At 43.2% G+C, this 22,827-nt stretch overlaps 1 protein-coding gene across 4 annotated transcripts in view; it reads right to left on the minus strand.

Annotated features, from left to right (window-relative positions):
• The window catches only part of LOC110509879 (protein unc-13 homolog B), a 127,660-nt gene that overhangs the window by 90,202 nt on the left and 14,631 nt on the right, over positions 1-22,827 (minus strand). For all 4 annotated transcript variants that reach the window (XR_016493279.1, XM_021591060.3, XM_021591059.3 and 1 more), the window contains exon 3: positions 5,338-5,437. Coding sequence is in view for 3 of the 4 variants with exons in the window: in XM_021591060.3 (XP_021446735.3) it covers positions 5,338-5,437 (100 nt within the window). In the remaining variant the exon portion in view is untranslated. The remainder of the gene's footprint in view (positions 1-5,337; positions 5,438-22,827) is intronic.

Raw genomic sequence — 22,827 nt, forward strand, 5'->3', positions numbered from 1 at the left:
AATCCATTAATAGAGAGATAGAGATCAGTAGAAAGACAGCGACACAGTGATTGTCGAATAAATGTATAATGGTTTCATTCACTATGTATTGAGCTACCTTATCCCAGACCTGCTTTTTTGGACTCTCTCTCTACCGCACCTGCTGTCTATAACTCTGAATGATCGGCTATGAAAAGCCAACTGACATTTTCTCCTGAGGTACTGACCTGTTGCACCCTCTACAACCACAGTGATTATTATTATCTGACCCTGCTGGTCATCTATGAACGTTTGAACATCTATAATCTCCACACGGCACAGCCAGAAGAGGACTGGCCACCCCTCAGAGCCTGGTTCCTCTCTATGTTTCTTCCTAGGTTCCAGCCTTTCTAGGGAGTTTTTCCTAGCCACCATGCTTCTACATCTGCATTGCTTGCTGTTTGGGTTTTAGGCTGGGTTTCTGTACAGCACTTTGTGACATTGGCTGATGTAAAAAGGGTTTTATAAATACATTTGATTGATTGATTAAATAATGTTCCATTTGAGCTCCCCATTGTTTGTGGAGTGAGATGGGAATGAACAGGCTCCTGCAGCACAGGGACACAAAGGCTTTGGAAAACGCTTGAAAATAAGCACTACACAGAACACCTTGTATTCTACTGCATTTATTATTTTTCCCATTACTTTCTAAAAGACACTCCAAAAGCAGGGGTAGGATGGAGTAATGCCTAACTGATTGTCTCCATGGCAACCAGATGAGTGTTTTGAGGCTTCATTCAACCATTTTTCTATGGCTGGCCATGCTTTCCACCTGGCTACCCCTACCCCGGTCAACAGCTCTGCAACCCCACAGCATCTTGCCCAAGCCTCCTCCATTTCTCCTTCACCCAAATACAGATAGCTGATGTTCTGAAAGAGCTGCAAAATCTGGACCCCTACAAATCAGCTGGGTTAGACAATCTGGACCCCTACAAATCAGCTGGGTTAGACAATCTGGAACCACAATTATCCGCCGCAATTGTTGCAACCCCTATTACTAGTCTGTTTAACCTCTCTTTCGTATCGTCCGAGATCCCTAAAGATTGGAAAGCTGCCGCAGTCATCCCCCTCTTCAAAGGGGGAGACACTCTAGACCCAAACTGTTACAGACCTATATCTATCCTACCCTGCCATTCTAATGTCTTCGAAAGACAAGTTAAACAGATCACCGACCATTTCGAAACAAACTGTACCTTCTCCGCTATGCAATCTGGTTTCCGAGCGGGTCATGGGTGTACCTCAGCCACGCTCAAGGTCCTAAACGATATCATAACCGCCATCGATAAAAGACAATACTGTGCAGCCGTCTTCAACGACCTGGCCAAGGCTTTCGACTCTGTCAATCACCGCATTCTTATCGACAGACTCAACAGCCTTAGTTTCACAAATTACTGCCTCGCCTGGTTCACCAACTACTTATCAGATAGAGTTCAGTGTGTCAAATCGGAGGGCCTGTTGTCCGGACCTCTGGCAGTCTCTATGGGGGTGCTACAGGGTTCAATTCTCGGGCCGACTCTTTTCTCTGTATACATCCATGATGTCGCTCTTGCTGCTGGTGATTCTCTGATCCATCTCTATGCAGACGACACCATTCTGTATTCTTTTGGCCCTTCTTTGGACACTGTGTTAACAACCCTCCAGACAAGCTTCAATGCCATACAATACTCCTTCAGTGGCCTCCAACTGCTCTTAAATGCAAGTAAAACTAAATGTATGCTCTTCAACCAATCGCTGCCCGCACCCGCCCGCCCGTCTGGCATCACTACTCTGGACAGTTTCTGACTTAGAATATGTGGACAACTACAAATACTTAGGTGTCTGGTTAGACTGTAAACTCTCCTTCCAGACTCACATTAAACATCTCCAATACAAAATTAAATATAGAAACAAAGCATCATTTCACAACAAAGCATCCTTCACTCATGCTGCCTAGCATACCCTCGTAAAACTGACTATCCTCCCGATCCTTGACTTCGGCGATGTCATTTACAAAATAGCCTCCAACACGCTACTCAGCAAATTGGATGTAGTCTATCACAGTGCCATCCATTTTGTCACCAAAACCCCATGTACTACCCACCACTGCGACCTGTATGCTCTCGTTGGCTGGCCCTCGCTTCATATTCATCGCCAAACCCACTGGCTACAGGTCATCTATAAGTCTTTGCTAGGTAAAACTCCACCTTATCTCAGCTCACTGGTCACCATAGCAGCACCCACCCGTAGCACGCGCTCCAGCAGGTATATTTCACCTGTCATCCCCAAAGCCAACTCCTCCTTTCATTCCAGTTCTCTGCTGCCAATGACTGGAACGAATTGCAAAAATTACTGAAGCTGGAGTCATATCTCCTACACTAACTTTAAGCGTCAGCTGTCAGAGCAGCTTAGCGATCATTACACCTTTACACAGCCCATTCGTACATAGCCCACCCAACTACCTCATCCCCATGTTGTCATTTATTTTTTTGCTCCTTTGCACCCCAGTATCCCTACTTGCACATTCATCTTCTGCACATCTATCACTCCAGTGTTTAATTGCTAAATTGTAATTATTTCGCCACCATGGCCTTACCTCCCTAATCTTACCACATTTGCACAGACTGTATATAGATTTTTCTATTGTGTTTTTGACTGTACGGTTGTTTATACCATGTATAACTCTGTGTTGTTGTTTGTGTCGCACTGCTTTGCTTTATCTTGGCCAGGTCGCTGTTGTAAATGAGAACTTGTTCTCAACTGGCCTACCTGGTTAAATAAAGGTGAAATATATATATATATGTATATTTTTAAATTCAAGCTCAGAAACATTAAGGCTCTCCTCTATGTCACTTCCTGGAGCACCCTGTTGCGGAAACAGTGAGAGACAACACAATCAAAGACAACACCATCACATTCAGTGTAAACATAAGCCATCAGTTCAATGAGACAATCTCATGAAGGCTCTTAAACATTACATAGGCTAAGCTCTAGCAGTGAACACAAAACACCCCCAGCGTTGTATTTGTATCCCTAAAGAACAATATCCTGTCTCTAATGACTGAGCAGCATAGCACAGGAGCTATGGAAACAGCTCTAGAAATAAGGTGAGCTGGGGTGTACGGTGTATATATTCATCCATAGCTTTCGCTACATTCCCGTTTTCTGTCAGCCCTGGTGGCCTGAGCCGGTCTCTTGGTGGGGATGGCCATTATCTCACAAGGAAATTGTAGTCTGGACTGGACTCTAGTCTCCAAGGCCCTCTGGCTAGCATAGAAACAGAAGCCTGGCCTGACAAACCAAAATACCATTTGGCAATCTGCTATCTCATTAAGAGGAGAAAGGTGCATCCATCCACTTAAGTACTCTGTGAGTCAATTACATAGTATGCAATCAAAATCAATTATGTGAATCTGTTACATAAAAGGTTGACCCACAGAACCAACAGGCTACAGCTTTCTGGCAAGGAAACACGACATTGGAGAAGAAAGAAATCCAGCAGAGCCAGTTTCAAGTTAACAGTAAACTTCAGACTCGCTGACAAGTGCTAATGCATTGTGTTTCATGAACAGTACTACAGAACCAAGCATTTACACTCAGAAACATCCTTGAAACAGATGTGGAAAAATATCAAAAATTGCACACACAGGAGTAAGCCTAGAGCTAAAAACTGCACAGCCTACATACGGAACACTGAAAAGAGGAAATTAGATGAGTAACCATGAGGAAGTGAATAGTTGTGAGAAAAGGTAAGCTAATTTTCCCGAAACAACAACCCACCTGGCAGGCAACAACGGGGACAAAACATTCCTGGAAATCCCCGACTGTGGCCTGCTCTCACATATTACTGTCTGAAAATCATAAACCTGAACTGTAGCTACATAGCATTAGCACCAGAGGCAGACTAGATGCCCTGCTCTCACCTGTCTGAGTGGAAGAGTACTCAGGTGGTTGCGTCTGCTGCATAATTCCAAAAGACAGTCAGCCTTAATCAAATAAAGGTGTTAGTGGCTGAGCATGGAGGATATACTGTACTGTTACAATAAGTCTGTTGAGCTCAGAGCCATAGACCCTCCCTTCATCGTTCCTCTCTGATCATCATTTAAACAAAACAAACCTGATGTTACCTGATTCTATGTTGACACTGTATGAAAATGTGACACTTGACACTTACAGAGCCTCCAGACAGACTACTGGTATTCTATCCGCCACACACAGCAAGTATGTTGTGGCTTATACGACATACACTACATGACCAAAAGTATGTGGACACCTGCTTGTTGAACATCTCATTCCAAAATTATGGGCATTAATATGGAGTTGGTCCTCACTTTGCTGCTATAACAGCAGGGAAGGCTCTCCACTAGATGTTGGAACATTGCTGAGGGGACTTGCTTCAATTCAGCCGCAAGAGCATTAGTGAGGTCGGGTACTGATGTTGGGCGATTAGGCCTGGTTCGCAGTCTGCGTTCCAATTCATCCCAAAGGTGTTTGATGGGATTGAGGTCAGGGCTCTGTACAGCCCAGTCAAGTTCTTCCAAACCGATCTCGAAAAAAACATTTGTGTGGACTTCGCCTTATGCACGGGGGCTTTGTCATGCTGAAACAGGAAAGGGCCTTCCCCAAACTGTCGCCGCAAAGTTTGAAGCACAGAATCGTTTAGAATGTCATTGTATGCTGTTGCGTTAAGATTTCCATTCACTGGAACTAAGGGGCCTAGCCCGAAACATGAAAAACAGCCCCAGACCATTATTCCTCCTCTACTAAACTTTAAAGTTGGCACTATGCATTGGGGCAGGAAGCATTCTCACAGGATCCGCCAAACCCAGATTCATCCATCGGACTGCCAGATGGTTAAGCATGATTCATCACTCCAGAGTACACATTTCCACCGATCCATAGTCCTATGGTGGCGAGCTTTACACCACCCCAGCCGACGCTTGGCATTGCGCATGGTAATCATAGGCTTGTGTGCGGCTGCTCGGCCATGGAAACACATTTCAGGAAGCTCCCGATGAACAGTTATTGTGCTGATGTTGCTTCCAGCGGCAGTTTGGAACTCGGTAGTGAGTGTTGCAACCGAGGACAGATGATTTTTACGCATTATACGCTTCAGCACTCAGCAATCCTGTTCTGTGAGCTTGTGGGGCCTATCACTTCGTATTAAAAATGTGTGTGACTGTCCTGTGTATCAGTGTATCAGTGTTCTGTTACTTGTCGTGTTTTGTGGATGTCAGGAAGAGAAGCTACTGCAAAATTATTTGGGGATCCAAATAAACAAAGACTGAGTGCATAGGACAGGAAGAGAGAGGTCTAAGAAGTGTGTGGTTACTGGTCACTTACAACATGAAGTCCTGCTCCCAGCATGGCTGGTCCCCTCTCACGGTAATGGAGGTGCTCTTGACATTCTGCACCTTCAGAGTCACATAGCTATTGAACTTACCTGCAACACAGAAAGGAGGGGAAAAGAGGTGAAAAGCATGTATATAATGAAATGAAGTAATGGTGGGAAGAAGTACGGATATTTAATATTCGTAATAACAGTACTTGTGCTCACCACATTACAAAGATAGATTGTCATGTTGAAAGGAAAAAAAATAGTAGATTACTGTGTACACGTAGGAGACCAAGTCTCCATACTACTTTGTCTTTATAGGACATGAGCAGTAATCTGCATGACGTCAAATGATTTGCCAGGTGGAGAGCTTCTGTGTACAGGTAAGAAAGACAATTGTGGTGGCAGACGTAGCAATGATGGGATAGTAACAGTAATGCTAGATTGGCCAGCTGCTTCACTTTGACTTTGTGTGACTGAAGGACAGTCGGCGACGTAGGTGAGAGTGAAAGCAGATAAGTCAGTTTCCCCATCCCTTCCCCCCACCGCCCTGCACCCAGACCAATTCACTGACCCTGGTAATCTCACTACAGAGGAGTGCCACACAGCCAGGCAGGCAGCAGATATAGCCTAGCCATCCATCCTCTCTCCTGGCTGATGTGATTCACTCACTGCAGAGCAGCCACCCTAATATAGCTCTGGGCATGATCACCATTTCACCTCTGACACTGAGACATAGGCCAGTACAGTAGGACTACGTGATGCAGAGACAGGCGAGACCAGCTTCTACAGCAGAAAAGGTCTCTGTCATCTCTCATACCATCAATTTAAAGACCAAGGTTAAAAGACCTTGTTTGATTTATAAACATATTTAAAAGTCATCACTGTGAAGCAGGTAGTGGCAAATCATTTCATATTTATTGTAGGGGCAGATGTGGTGGCACCACAGGTCACAAAGAGGTGGGGCCAACTTCTTTCTCATGATCATGACCAGTTAAAACTGCTCTCTTGTTGTCCCATTAGGTCTTTTTTTTTTGCCTTTCCAGTAGCCCAACATAGCTACACTGGGGTGTTGCAAAATCTATTGTTTGTTTTCTGCTACAATGAAAGCGTACATTTTGGTCAGGGTGAGCAGAGCGCAAGTCACTTTATCCTATTCCTCTCATAGCAGAAGTCCATCTAGCACGCTGGGGGTGATGAAACAACAGAACTCCATTCATTTTCAATAAGGGGAAGCGAAGTGGGCGGGGGACCGTTGGTTGATGCGAGCATGGGTGAGGGAACATGAACAGGTTGGGACCAAAGTTGGGGAAAGCTGAACTTTTGTTGCGTGCGCTGTGGTGCTATTGACCAATCGAAGCTCACAGGATTGGCTGTAGATACCTAGCACTACCTATCTTGTTAGAACCGACATGAGGGTGAAACTTGCGTGGCTATCCATGTAGTGGATCATTGGCTGTCAGGCCTGCTGTCAAGCGCGAGTTGCACGTCGAAAAAACTTGAAAACAGAACTAGAATGGAATTTTAAGCTTGAACAGGACAAGCCTCTGCTCCATGCCCAGGTTTCTGATTATTCTGGCATGAGACCAAGTCCATATTATGGCAAGAACAACTCAAATAAGCAAAGAGAAACGACAGTCCATCAATATTTTAAGACATGGAGATCAGTCAATCCGGAACATTTCAAGAACATTGAAAGTTTCCTCAATTGCATTCGCAAAAACCATCAAGTGCTACGATGAAACTGTCTCTCATGAGGACCGCCACAGGAAAGGAAGACCCAAAGTTACCTCTGCTGCAGAGGATAAGTTCATTGGAATTATCAGCCTCAGAAATTGCAGCCAAAATAAATGCTTCACAGAGTTAAAGTAACAGACCAATCTGAACATCAACTGTTCAGAGGAGACTGGGTGAGTCAGGCCTTCATGGTCGAATTGCTGCAACAACAAAAAACACAACTAAAGGACACCAATAAGCAGACACTTGCTTATGCCAAGAAACACGAGCAATGGACATTAGACCAGTGGAAATGAGTCCATATTTGAGATTTTTGGTTCCAACCACCGTATCTTTGTGAGACGCAGAGTAGGTGAACGGAAGATCTCCACATGTGTGGTTCCCAGCGTGAAGCATGGAGTAGGTATGATGGTGCCTTGCTTGTGACAGTTTGTACTTAGTGGGACTATCATTTGTTTTCCAACAGGGCAATGACCCAACACACCTCCAGGCTGTGTAAGGACTATTTGACTAAGGAGAGTGATGGAGTGCTGCATCAGATGACCCGGCCTCCACAATCACCCGACCTCATCCCAATTGAGATGATTTGGAATAAGTTGGATGCAGAGTGAAGGAAAATCAGCCAACAAGTGCTTAGCATATGTGGGAACTCCTTCAAGACTGTTGGAAAAGCATTCCAGGTGAAGCTGGTTGAGAGAATGCCAAGAGTGTGCAAAGCTGTCATCAAGGCAAAGGGTGGCTACTTTGAAGAGTCTAAAATATATTTAGATTTTTTTTAACACATTTTTGTTTACTACATTATTCTGTGTGTGTTATTTCATAGTTGATGTCTTCACTATTCTACAATGTGTAAAAATAAAGAAAAACCCTTGAATGAGTAGGTGTGTCCAAACTTTTGCGTGGTACTGTATACTATTTAGTATATGTAAAGTCAAGATTAAATCAATAAATAGTCTGATGGGTGACAATATTAGCCTATCATTTGTGAATGATATATTATCACATGTGAATTATGACCCGCATAAGAAACAATGCCTTTTTTTGTGACTTTTTCTAATCATAGTTGCACACCTCATGTAGCCTAGCCCATAGGCATATGTGTTTTAATAAGGTTTGTATCACAACTGAAGTGGCCAAATAACTAATTAAAATTAAGCACATTAATCCGCTTTACAAGTGGTGTAGAGCCTAACTGGCATACATTAGCAGCGTGAGTTTCTAGTTTTGGGAAGATAATTTTCACCATAAAAAAGCACCTTTATAATAAAAGCATTACATGCATAATTGCATTTGCGGTCACTTTTGATAATGGTGTTTTCCGTTAAAGGAACATTTGCGCTTATAGCTGCACTTATAATGTGAAGAAATAGCCTAAGAGTTTAACATTTTAAGCTAAACGTTCTGATCTGTTGCGTCAGCCACATTGCATAAAAAGTATTTTTTGATGGTAGTCGTTGTATTAACTTGGGATCAATCACATCCCACAACTGTCCCAGACTATGTTTGGAATATTTATTTCTTGCACAGAATAGGTCGACTGTTGTACTATGAAGGATAGGTTGACATAGGTTAGTGCTTTTGATGTTCGTTAGGCCTACTCATCTTGTTGGCTGACGTAAAGTAAAATGTGGACAGTTCTTCAATATGCACACAGTGGCGTCCCCGATGTGTGTCTTCACTTATAGTCGGTTAGAAAGACCCTATCACCTGACTGAGAGCCATGTGAGTGGGAGGTGGTTCGAATTGCGCAGCACACTCAGGGAGAAGGGCACAATGCTGCACTCCAGGCCACAAAAGGCCTGGATTTTTTTAGGGTGCATTACAGCCACAATGAGGATGCTGCCATGATATTCGAGGCATTATCAAGTGCTTGTCAAATTGTGAATAAGTGACTGATGTAGTGTGTACAGCCTGCGCAAAAAAACAAAGCAGAGCTCATGCCTTTCAAGTAACTTTTTTCAAATCATCATTAGTCTCATCATTCCGCTTTACAATGTATTAAAAATCAAAACATAAAGTTACTAAACTAAAGTTGCATTAATAACTATAAATTAAGCATATAGGAGTACATATTTCTTTGTTAACCGGTCAACACTGAATCGCCGCATGTGAGCATTCCCTCAAATCATTTGGAGAAAATATTTCCATTTTTTTCAGCTTTGTTCAATTGTATTCTTCATACAAAAAAAAGAGATTTAAAAAAAATAATGCCACAGAATTATGAGCAAATCTTGTCTGCTAAATTAACTAGTGTAGCCCACAGCCATTTGGCATAGCCACGTCAGGACAACTCAGAGGATGCTATTCTTTTCTTCTGAAATAGACTACATTTTCTTCATATCATGCTTCTTTAGACCGGTCTAAATAATGGATTTATTGTGAAGGTGTAGGCTATATTACATGGATTTATTAGACTTTTTTAAATGGCTTGTAGATTATGTGTTGAAGCCAGGAGATACTAAATGTGTTTATATTAATTTAACGGTCATTTACCGAGAGACTGACAATTATTTGCTTGACAATCACCGGCTGACAAAATTTTGTGACCGTCACAGCCCCAGTGCAACCCAATAATAGGAATGTTAATGTTTTGACTTACAGGGGAATTCTGTTATAGACAGAGACAACTGCGATGAGACAATAGGACTAACAGGGTGGAGCAGGGGCTGCGTCATGTAGGCCTATATAGGCTACATCTGTAATTCAAAAGTTACAGGTGCACATTAACACAGTCCAGTCTATGTCATCACTATTTGTTGATGTGATTAATTCCAGTCAATCATTTTGTATTAAAAAAGGCCTAGTTAGCCTACCAACCAAAGTTAGAATATAAACCAAATTTGATCACATTCACATTCTATTAACACAAATAAATTGGCTTTGGCTATAAATATATAACGTTACCGCTTCGTTTCCCCTGACCAAATTGGACAGATCGCTAATGTTTAGGTGTAGGCTGCTACAACATTTCTGTAAGGAGTTTTTGCTTGTTCTTTTCCCATTAACCAGTAGCATACCACCCTGCATACCACTGCTGGCTTGCTTCTGAAGCTAAGCAGGGTTGGTCCTGGTCAGTTCCTGGATGGGAGACCAGATGCTGCTGGAAGTGGTGTTGGAGGGCCAGTAGGAGGCACTCTTTCCTCTGGTCTAAAAAAATATCCCAATGCCCCAGGGCAGTGATGGGGGATGTTAAATGGGTGTCCTGACTCTCTGATGTCATTAAAGATCCCATGACTGTTATCGTAAGAGTAGGGGTATTAACCCTGGTGTCCTGGCTAAATTATCAATCTGGACCTCAAACCATCACAGTCACTTAATAATCCCCAGTTTACAATTGGCTCATTTCTCCCCTTTCTCCCCAAGTTGTTGCTGCAAATGAGAATGTGTTCTCAGTTAACTTACCTGATAAATAGTTGGCTAAAATAATACCAGTTGAAAGTGTGCTCTGTTTTCTATATATGTGCGCCATGCGCAACCTGAGATTTCCGTGGATCTGAATAGTCAACACACACCTTTATGTAGGACTATCTACCTGGGAAAAGATACATGGTCACTTGACTTCCCAATGCCTCTCCACAGTGGCAAAAAAACATTTATTTTGCCATGGACACAAAGCTTCAGTTCAGTCAACAGAGCTGGTACACAATGAGAATGTGTGTAAAAAAACGATACCCGATGTTTTCAATTTTAGCGGTCTTTTAAGCATTGTAGTACATTGTAGTACAGCGCGGCTTGGAACGGAACATACCGGATTTCGGCCGCTGGCTCTGGACATCCATACCTGGATCTCACAGCTAGCTAGCTGCTATCCGTGTGACTATCGGCTTTCGTCGATTCCGGAGCTAACATCAATTGTTCCGGAGCTAGCCAGCTGAAGAGTTCCATCAATCACTCCTGGGCTGCAGTCACCTATCCGGACCCGTTTTGCTGCCTACGCGGAGCCCCACCGGGCCTTCACAGCTGGACTGCCGACGTTGTCTACCCGAGGGAATTGTCCGGCTGGCTCCTCCGGCGCAACGTTGCCTGGGCGCCCATCTGCGGCCTGCTAGCCGTTGGCTATCTTATCGGCTGCTATCTGAATAGACAATCGGACAATTTCTTTTTTTTAATAAAAAAAAAAAAATGTTTTAATGTATTTATTTTTCTTCTTGGGCCTCTATAACTATATCTATTGTTTTTATTTTTGTTGTTGTTGTGTGATTTGGATTAATCCCCTCTACCACACGGAAACCCACTAATCTACTGACGGAACGCAAGAGTTGGCTAATAACAGACCTCCATCCTATGCTAGCTTGCTCCTATGCTAGCTTGCTACCGATTTAGCTGTCTAAATCGCCGTGACCCCCAACCAACCTCTCCACTCACTGGACCCTTTTGATCACTCGACTGAGTATGCCTTTCCTTAATGTCAATATGCCTTGTCCATTGCTGTTCTGGTTAGTGTTTATTGGCTTATTTCACTGTAGAGCCTCTAGTCCTGCTCGTTATACCTTATCCAACCTATTAGTTCCACCACCCACACATGCAATGACATCTCCTGGTTTCAATGATGTTTCTAGAGACAATATCTCTCTCTTCATCACTCAATACCTAGGTTTACCTCCACTGTATTCACATCCTACCTTACCTTTGTCTGTACATTATACCTTGATGCTATTTTATCGCCCCCAGAAACCTCCTTTTACTCTCTGTTCCAGACGTTCTAAACGACCAATTCTTATTGCTTTTAGCCGCACCCGTATTCTACTCCTACTCTGTTCCTCTGGCGATGTAGAGGTGAATCCAGGCCCTGCAGTGCCTAGCTCCACTCTTATTCCCCAGGCGCTCTCTTTTGACGACTTCTGTAACCGTAATAGCCTTGGTTTCATGCATGTTAACATTAGAAGCCTCCTCCCTAAGTTTGTTCTATTCACTGCTTTAGCACACTCTGCCAACCCGGATGTTCTAGCTGTGTCTGAATCCTGGCTTAGGAAGACCACCAAAAATTCAGACATTTTAATTCCAAACTACAACATTTTCAGACAAGATAGAACTGCCAAAGGGGGCGGTGTTGCAATCTACTGCAAAGATAGCCTGCAGAGTTCTGTCCTACTATCCAGGTCTGTACCCAAACAATTTGAACTTCTACTTTTAAAAATCCACCTCTCTAAAAACAAGTCTCTCACCGTTGCCGCCTGCTATAGACCACCCTCTGCCCCCAGCTGTGCTCTGGACACCATATGTGAACTGATTGCCCCCCATCTATCTTCAGAGCTTGTGCTGCTAGGCGACCTAAACTGGAACATGCTTAACACCCCAGCCATCCTACAATCTAAACTTGATGCCCTCAACCTCACACAAATTATCAATGAACCTACCAGGTACCTCCCCAAAGCCTTAAACACGGGCACCCTCATAGATATCATCCTAACCAACTTGCCCTCTAAATACACCTCTGCTGTTTTCAACAAAGATCTCAGCGATCACTGCCTCATTGCCTGCATCCGTAATGGGTCAGCGGTCAAACGACCTCCACTCATCACTGTAAAACGCTCCCTGAAACACTTCAGCGAGCAGGCCTTTCTAATCGACCTGGCCGGGGTATCCTGGAAGGATATTGATCTCATCCCGTCAGTAGAGGATGCCTGGATATTTTTAAAAAATGCCTTCCTAACCATCTTAAATAAACATGCCCCATTCAAGAAAATTAGAACCAGGAACAGATATAGCCCTTGGTTCTCCCCAGACCTGACTGCCCTTAACCAACACAAAAACATCCTATGGCGTTCTGCATTAGCATCGAACAGCCCCCGTGATATGCAGCTTTTCAGGGAAGCTAGAAACCATTATACACAGGCAGTTAGAAAAGCCAAGGCTAGCTTTTTCAAGCAGAAATTTGCTTCCTGCAACACTAACTCAAAAAAGTTCTGGGACACTGTAAAGTCCATGGAGAATAAGAACACCTCCTCCCAGCTGCCCACTGCACTGAAGATAGGAAACACTGTCACCACTGATAAATCCACCATAATTGAGAATTTCAATAAGCATTGTTCTACGGCTAGCCATGCTTTCCACCTGGCTACTCCTAACCCGGTCAACAGCACTGCACCCCCCACAACAACTCGCCCAAGCCTTCCCCATTTCTCCTTCTCCCAAATCTGCTCAGCTGATGTTCTGAATGAGCTGCAAAATCTGGACCCCTACAAATCAGCCGGGCTAGACAATCTGGACCCTTTCTTTCTAAAATTATCTGCCAAAATTGTTGCCACCCCTATTACTAGCCTGTTCAACCTCTCTTTCGTGTCGTCTGAGATTCCCAAAGATTGGAAAGCAGCTGCGGTCATCCCCCTCTTCAAAGGGGGTGACGCTCTTGACCCAAACAGCTACAGACCTATATCTATCCTACCATGCCTTTCTAAGGTCTTCGAAAGCCAAGTCAACAAACAGATTACCGACCATTTCGAATCTCACCATACCTTCTCTGCTATGCAATCTGGTTTCAGAGCTGGTCATGGGTGCACCTCAGCCACGCTCAAGGTCCTAAATTATATCTTAACCGCCATCGATAAGAAACATTACTGTGCAGCCGTATTCATTGATCTGGCCAAGGCTTTCGACTCTGTCAATCATCCGTTTTGTCACCAAAGCCCCATATACTACCCACCATTGCGACCTGTACGCTCTCGTTGGCTGGCCCTCGCTTCATACTCGTCGCCAAACCCACTGGCTCCATGTCATCTACAAGACCCTGCTAGGTAAAGTCCCCCCTTATCTCAGCTCGCTGGTCACCATTGCATCTCCCACCTGTAGCACACGCTCCAGCAGGTATATCTCTCTAGTCACCCCCAAAACCAATTCTTTCTTTGGCCGCCTCTCCTTCCAGTTCTCTGCTGCCAATGACTGGAACGAACTACAAAAATCTCTGAAACTGGAAACACTTATCTCCCTCACTAGCTTTAAGCACCAACTGTCAGAGCAGCTCACAGATTACTGCACCTGTACATAGCCCACCTATAATTTAGCCCAAACAACTACCTCTTTCCCTACTGTATTTAATTTATTTATTTTGCTCCTTTGCACCCCATTATTTTTATTTCTACTTTGCACATTCTCCCATTGCAAATCTACCATTCCAGTGTTTTACTTGCTATATTGTATTTACTTTGCCACCATGGCCTTTTTGCCTTTACCTCCCTTATCTCACCTCATTTGCTCACATCGTATATAGTATTGTTTATACTGTATTATTGACTGTATGTTTGTTTTACTCCATGTGTAACTCTGTGTCGTTGTATGTGTCGAACTGCTTTGCTTTATCTTGGCCAGGTCGCAATTGTAAATGAGAACTTGTTCTCAACTTGCCTACCTGGTTAAATAAAGGTGAAATACAAATAAAAATAAATCAAAATAGTAAACACACATACACGTTGCGGTCTAAGGCACTGCATCTCAGTGCAAGAGGTGTCACTACAGTCCCTGGTTTGAACCCAGGCTGTATCACATCCAGACGTGATTGGGAGTCCCATAGTGCGACAAAGTCATTGTAAATAAGAATGTGTTCTTACCTGACTTGCCTAGTTAAATAAAGGTTACACACACACACACACACAAACACACACAAAAGACCAACAAGTTATTTTGTTGGCATTTACATACAGTGGGGCAAAAAAGTATTTAGTCAGCCACCAATTGTGTACCTATGATGAAAATTACAGGCCTCATCTTTTTAAGTGGGAGAACTTGCACAATTGGCAGCTGACTACATACTTTTTTGCCCCACTGTATACTTTTCGTAGCTGTTTATTTACCACCACAGACAGATGCTGGCACTAAGACTGAACTCAGTCAGCTGTATAAGGAAATAAGCAAACAGGAAACCACTCACCCAGAGGCGCCGCTCCTAGTGGCCGGAGATTTTAATGCAGGGACACTTAAATCAGTTCTACCAATTTCCATCAACATGTTAAATGTGCAACCAGAGGGAAAAAAATTCTAGATCACCTGTACTCCACACACAGAGATGCGTACAAAGTGCTCCCTCGCCCTCCATTTGGTAAATCCGACCACAACTATATCCTCTTGATTCCTGTTTACAAGCAAAAATTAAAGCAGGAAAGACCAGTGACTCGGTCTACAAAAAAGTGGTCAGATGAAGCATGTGCTAAACTACAGGACTGTTTTGCTATCACAGACTGGAATATGTTCCGGGATTCTTCCGATGGCATTGAGGAGTACAACACATCAGTCACTGGATTTATCAATAAGTGCATCAAGGATGTCGTCCCCACAGTGACTGTACGTACAGTGCCTTGCGAAAGTATTCGGCCCCCTTGAACTTTGCGACCTTTTGTCACATTTCAGGCTTCAAACATAAAGATATAAAACTGTATTTTTTTGTGAAGAATCAACAACAAGTGGGACACAATCATGAAGTGGAACGACATTTATTGGATATTTCAAACTTTTTTAACAAATCAAAAACTGAAAAATTGGGCGTGCAAAATTATTCAGCCCCATTAAGTTAATACTTTGTAGCACAACCTTTTGCTGCGATTACAGCTGTAAGTCGCTTGGGGTATGTCTCTATCAGTTTTGCACATCGAGAGACTGACATTTTTTCCCATTCCTCCTTGCAAAACAGCTCAAGCTCAGTGAGGTTGGATGGAGAGCATTTGTGAACAGCAGTTTTCAGTTCTTTCCACAGATTCTTGATTGGATTCAGGTCTGGACTTTGACTTGGCCATTCTAACACCTGGATATGTTTATTTTTGAACCATTCCAATGTAGATTTTGCTTTATGTTTTGGATCATTGTCTTGTTGGAAGACAAATCTCCGTCCCAGTCTCAGGTCTTTTGCAGACTCCATCAGGTTTTCTTCCAGAATGGTCCTGTATTTGGCTCCATCCATCTTCCCATCAATTTTAACCATCTTCCCTGTCCCTGCTGAAGAAAAGCAGGCCCAAACCATGATGTTGCCACCACCATGTTTGACAGTGGGGATGGTGTGTTCAGCTGTGTTGCTTTTACGCCAAACATAACGTTTTGCATTGTTGCCAAAAAGTTCAATTTTGGTTTCATCTGACCAGAGCACCTTCTTCTACATGTTTGGTGTGTCTCCCAGGTGGCTTGTGGCAAACTTTAAACGACACTTTTTATGGATATCTTTAAGAAATGGCTTTCTTCTTGCCACTCTTCCATAAAGGCCAGATTTGTGCAATATACGACTGATTGTTGTCCTATGGACAGAGTCTCCCACCTCAGCTGTAGATCTCTGCAGTTCATCCAGAGTGATCATGGGCCTCTTGGCTGCATCTCTGATCAGTCTTCTCCTTGTATGAGCTGAAAGTTTAGAGGGACGGCCAGGTCTTGGTAGATTTGCAGTGGTCTGATACTCCTTCCATTTCAATATTATCGCTTGCACAGTGCTCCTTGTGATGTTTAAAGCTTGGGAAATCTTTTTGTATCCAAATCCGGCTTTAAACTTCTTCACAACAGTATCTCGGACCTGCCTGGTGTGTTCCTTGTTCTTCATGATGCTCTCTGCGCTTTTAACGGACCTCTGAGACTATCACAGTGCAGGTGCATTTATACGGAGACTTGATTACACACAGGTGGATTGTATTTATCATCATTAGTCATTTAGGTCAACATTGGATCATTCAGAGATCCTCACTGAACTTCTGGAGAGAGTTTGCTGCACTGAAAGTAAAGGGGCTGAATAATTTTGCACACCCAATTTTTCAGTTTTTGATTTGTTAAAAAAGTTTGAAATATCCAATAAATGTCGTTCCACTTCATGATTGTGTCCCACTTGTTGTTGATTCTTCACAAAAAAATACAGTTTTATATCTTTATGTTTGAAGCCTGAAATGTGGCAAAAGGTCGCAAAGTTCAAGGGGGCCGAATACTTTCGCAAGGCACTGTACATACCCCAACCAGAAGCCATGGATTACAGGCAAAATTCGCACTGAGCTAAAGGGTAGAGCTGCTGCTTTCAAAGTGCGGGACTCTAACCCGGAAGCTTACAAGAAATCATGCTATGCCCTGCGACGAACCATCAAACAGGAAAAGCATCAATATAGGGCTAAGATTGAATCATACTACTCAGGCTCCGACGCTCGTCTTATCTGGCAGGGCTTGCAAACTATTACAGAATACAAAGTAGTCTACAAATCACTTCTATGCTCGCTTCGAGGCAAGCAACACTGAGGCAGGCATGAGAGCATCAGCTGTTCCGGATGACTGTGTGATCACGCTCTCCGTAGCCAACGTGAGTAAGACCTTAAACAGGTCAACATTCACAAGGCTGCGGGACCAAACAGATTACCAGGACGTGCACTTCAAGCATGTGCTGACCGACTGGCAGGTGTCTTCACTGACATTTTCAACATGTCCCTGTAATACCGACATGTTTCAAGCAGACCACCATAGTCCCTGTGCCCAAGAACACAAAGGCAACCTGCCTAAATGACTACAGACCCGTAGCACTCACGTCCGTAGCCATGAAGTGCTTTGAAATGCTGGTAATGGCTCACATCAACACCATTATCCCAGAAACCCTAGACCCACTCCAAGTTGCATACCGCCCAAACAGATCCACAAATGATGTAATCTCTATTGCACTCCACACTGCCCTTTCCCACCTAGACAAAAGGACCACTTATGTGAGAATGCTATTCATTGACTACAGCTCAGCATTAAACACCATAGTACCCTCAAAGCTCATCACTAAGCTAAGGATCCTGGGACGAAACACCTCCCCCTGCAACTGGATCCTGGACTTCCTGACGGGCCGCCCCCAGGTAGTGAGGGAAGGTAGCAACACATCTGCCCCCCAGGGGTGCGTGCTCAGCCCCCTCCTGTACTCCCTGTTCACCCATGATTGCATGGCAAGACTCCAACACCCTCATTAAGTTTGTAGACTACAACAGTGGTAGGCCTGATCACCGGCAACAACGAGACAGCCTACAGGGAGGAGGTCAGAGACCTGACCGGGTGGTGCCAGAATAACAACCTGTCCCTCAACGTAACCAAGACTAAGTAGATGATTGTGGACTACAAGAAAAGGTGGACCGAGCACGCCCCCATTCTCATCTATGGGGCTGTAGTGGAGCAGGTTGAGAGCGTCAAGTTCCTTGGAGTCCACATCACCAACAAACTAGAATGGTCCAACCACACCAAGACATTCGTGAAAAGGGCACGACAAAGCCTATTCCCCCCCAGGAAACTAAAAAGATTTGGCATAGGTCCTGAGATCCTCAAAAGGTTCTACAGCTGCAACATCGAGAGCATTCTGACTAGTTGCATTACTCCCTTTTATGCAATTGCTCGGCCTTCGACTGCAAGGCACTAGAGGGTAGTGTGCACGGCCCAGTACATCACTGGGTCTAAGCTGCCTGCCATCCAGGACCTCTACACCAGGCGATATCAGAGGAACCCTAACAATTGTCAAAGACCCCAGCCACCCCAGTCATAGACTATTCTCTCTACTACCGCATGGCAAGCGGTACCGGAGTGCCAGGTCTAGGACAAAAAGGCTTCAACAGTTTTTACCCCTAAGCCATAAGACTCCTGAACAGGTAATCAAATGGCTACCCAGACTATTTGCTTTGTGTGCCACCCACCCAAACTATCTTTTACACTATTGCTACTCTCTGTTTACCATATATGCATAGTCACTTTAACTATACATTCATGTACATATGTACATACTACCTCAATTGGTCCGACCAATCAGTGCTCCCGCACATTGGCTAATCTGGCTATCTGCATTGTGTCCTGCCACCCACCAACCCCTCTTTCACGCTACTGCTACTCTCTGTTCATCATATATGCATAGTCACTTTAACCATATCTACATGTACATACTACCTCAAATCAGCCTGACTAACCGGTGTCTGTATGTAGCCTCGCTACTTTTATAGCCTCACTACTGTTTTTCACTGTCTTTTTACTGTTGTTTTATTTCTTTACTTACCTATTGTTCATCTAATACTTTTTTTCCACTATTGGTTAGAGCCTGTAAGTAAGCATTTCCTTGTAAGGTTGCATTTCCTTGTACCTGTTGTATTCGGCACACATGACGAATAAACTTTGATTTGATAGCTAATACTTACAAGGATTCCTAAATCATTGTTTACCTGTTTGGGGTAGGGGGCAGCATTTTCACTTTTGGATAAATAGCATGCCCAAACTGAACTGCCTCCTACTATGTCCCAGATCCTAATATATGCATATTATTATTAGTATTGGATAGAAAACATTCTGAAGTTTCTAAAACTTTTTGAATCATGTCTGTGAGTATATCAGAACTTATTTAGCAGGCGAAACCCTGAGGACAAACTATTCAGATTTGTTTTTTTGAAGTCACTGTCTTTTCAATATGTTTTCATGGGGAATCCAGAATTCTAATCGACTTTCCTGCAGTTCCTACCGCTTCCACTGGATGTCACCAGTTTGTATAAATTGGTTGAGGTTTTTCCTTTGTGTAAAGAAGAAGTACCATAGCTCAGAACGAACGTCACTTCATGTGTACCTTTTGATAGAGGCGTGTAACCAGAAAAGTAGCGTCAGTTTGTTTTGCTCCTGTATTGAACACAGATCATCCCGTCTTCAATTTGATCAATTATATACATTTAGAAATGTGTAAAGTTGTATTACAAAAGTAGTTTGAAATATTTTGGCAAAGTTTACAGGTAACTTTTGAGATATTTTGTAGCGACGTTGCGTAAGTTGGAAGCGGTGTTTTTCTGGATCAAACGCGCCAAATAAATTGACATTTTGGATATATATCGACTGAATTAATCGAACAAAAAATGGACCATTTGTGATGTTTATGGGACATATAGGAGTGCCAACAAAAGAAGCTCGTCAAAGGTAAGGCATGATTTTCATTTTATTTCTGCGTTTTGTGTCGCGCCTGCAGAGTTGAAATATGCTACTCTTGTTATTTACGGTTGTGCTATCATCAGATAATAGCATCTTATGCTTTCGCTGAAAAGCCTTTTTGAAATCTGACACGTTGGCTGGATTCACAACGAGTGTAGCTTTAATTTGCTATCTTGCATGTGTAATTTAATGAAAGTTTGATTTTTATAGAAATGTATTTGAATTTGGAGCTCTGCATTTTCCCTGGCTATTGGCCATATGGGACGCAAGCGTCCCGCCTACCCCAGAGAGGCTAAGAATAATGAAAATGACTGCAGGTTCTACTGGTCATTGTTTTCAGGCTCGTTGTATTGGTGCTAGCTAGGTACCAACGATATATCGTACATCCCTGATACACACCACATTTCACAGAGACAGAAACAATTCATTGATTGACACTAAATGAGGTAATGCAGTATGTTGTTAGTCCCAGAGGTCTAGTTATATTGACACCTGCTGTAAGCTATACACCGAGTGTACAAAACATTAGGAACACCTGCACTTTCCATGACAGACTGACCAGGTGAAAGCTGTGATCCCTTATTTATGTCACTCATCTACACTTTCAATTAGTGTAGATGAAGGGGACGAGACAGGTTAATGAATGATTTTTAAGCCTTATGACAATTGAGAAATTGATTGTGTATGTGTGTCATTCAGAGGGTGAATGGGCAAGATAAAATATTTAAGCGTCTTTGAACAGGGTATGGTAGTAGGTGCCAGGAGCACCGGTTTGAGTGTGTCAAGAACGGTAACGCTGCAGGGTTTTGTGTATCAAGAATGGTCCACCACCCAAAGGGCATCCAGCCAACTTGACACAACTGTGGGAAGCATTGGAGTAAACATGGGCCAGTATCCCTGTGCAATGCTTTCGACACCTTGTAGAGTCCATGCACCTAGGGCACAAGGGTGTGAAACGCAATATTAGGAAGGTGTTCTTAATGTTTTGTACACTCAGTACAGGTCTCCAGTGGGGACATCAGGTAAACAGCCAGGCCTAGGGCTCTGGGTTGAGAAGAAACAGGTCTAATTAGAGTATCAGGAGGCCAGTCAGCAATACAGACATTATGACCATGATCTGGAGACACTCCCCATCTCCCCCTTACTAATTAGATGCCCCATGCCTCGCCTTGGACCACACTTGCTGCTTCTCATGAATACAAGTTCAAAGATAAGATGAGGAGGCGGCCTGGATTAGATTAGAGCTACTTAGTGATTGTGGTCTCTATCTGAAAGAGCTCTTTCACCTTGCACAAAGGACTGATAGCATCTTACCAGAAAGAAACGGCCACCCTCTGTCATAACACACACCCGCACATGCACGCACACAGAGAGCACACTTGGATTGTCGTGTGGACCGACCATCAAACAGCAGACTTTGATAAGTACCCACACTCTGAAAGTAGACAGAAGATCTGTCCAGGTTACTGAGTCATACGAGCGACAGAACCCCTCGGTCTTTCGCTCCAACTCACCACACATGCCTTAGTCAAGTGTCTTCATTCATTATTGACACATCATCAGTTTTCCAATAAATTAGTCAGAAAAACACGGATGGTTGGAAGGCTGACATTTACTATTTGGACCTCTCATCAATGTTGTATGTCATAGAATACATACTCCTCTGTCACAGGGCACACCTGGGTAGTTGTGTTTTATGAATAGTGGTAGGTAAGTATTTGCAAATAGCACTAACAATCAAATGTATGTGTATATTTGTATTCTGGGCCAATTCATGTCAAGCCCAACCAGTCAGTTTTTCCACTGCAAATGAATCTATCCAAGTCAAAATATTTAGCTGTAGTTGGGTTAAAATCGGATTCCATAATCATGTGTATCCAAATGCAATACGGCCTGTGCTTCTCTGATGGCTCTTCCAGGTCACTAACCGTGGCATCACCAAAGTAAGGCTATTGTACATGTGTCTATCTTGCACCGTCATGCAATTATTAAGAGACTAGAGACAATGAGCTAATCCTAAACAACTAGTGTTCTCGTATTAACTAATTGAGTCAAGTAAAAGCAAGGATGTAAAGGTGGAACACAAAAGCATATGATGTGTGTGCAAATTTAAATGAGGATTTACCAATACAAAATGATGAATGTAAAGTCAAATCAAAGAGTTACTCTAAGTTAGGACTGCATTTACTCAAACAACTAATTGGTTTATTAGTCCCGAATGAATTAACACTCAAACAATAGCAGTTAACATGGAATATATAATACAAAATAAAACAGAGTAAATGTCTATCACAATAACACAGTCATAGGGTTTATGAGATAGGTAAATCCCTATACTGTTTGCCCTCACTTTTAAGTGGAGTGCGTGGGGATTTGGATTTTGCCAGCACTGATCTGACCAGTAGTGGCATGTAGCCACATGAAGCCAGGCTTCCCCAAAATATTGGCAAAAAAAAAAAAAATAGTATCCGTTTCCAAATTTGAATTCAATTTGCAAGAGGCTGAATGTACGGTCTCCCCCCCGGAGAAAGGATCAGAGCAAACGAAACAGCACCCCTTTGTCTCTGTATGTGTAGCCCATCTATCTATCGATAGATCTATCTGATGCTGTCTGGTCAAAAAGTGTATGACATTGTTGCCGCCCGTAGCATTGAATGCAAGGGAAGCCAGCGGTCATTTGGCCTACCCTGATGAAAAGGTATAAAATAATATTCAAATCAGCAGTGAGCTAAACTGAGTGAGCTCATATATGAATGGTTCAGTTGCACCCTAAAAAAATAAGCGCCATACCAATCACATCAATTGAAAAATGTCATTGACAGAAAAAACTTGTATTGTTGCATCTCCCTGTGTTGTTGTCCTCCGGTGTCTAGCTAGTTAGCTAGCATTTAAAA

The sequence above is a fragment of the Oncorhynchus mykiss genome, chromosome 29 (genome assembly GCF_057628025.1).
Source record: "Oncorhynchus mykiss isolate SJ-2025 chromosome 29, ASM5762802v1, whole genome shotgun sequence".
NCBI classification, from domain to species: Eukaryota; Metazoa; Chordata; class Actinopteri; order Salmoniformes; family Salmonidae; genus Oncorhynchus; species Oncorhynchus mykiss.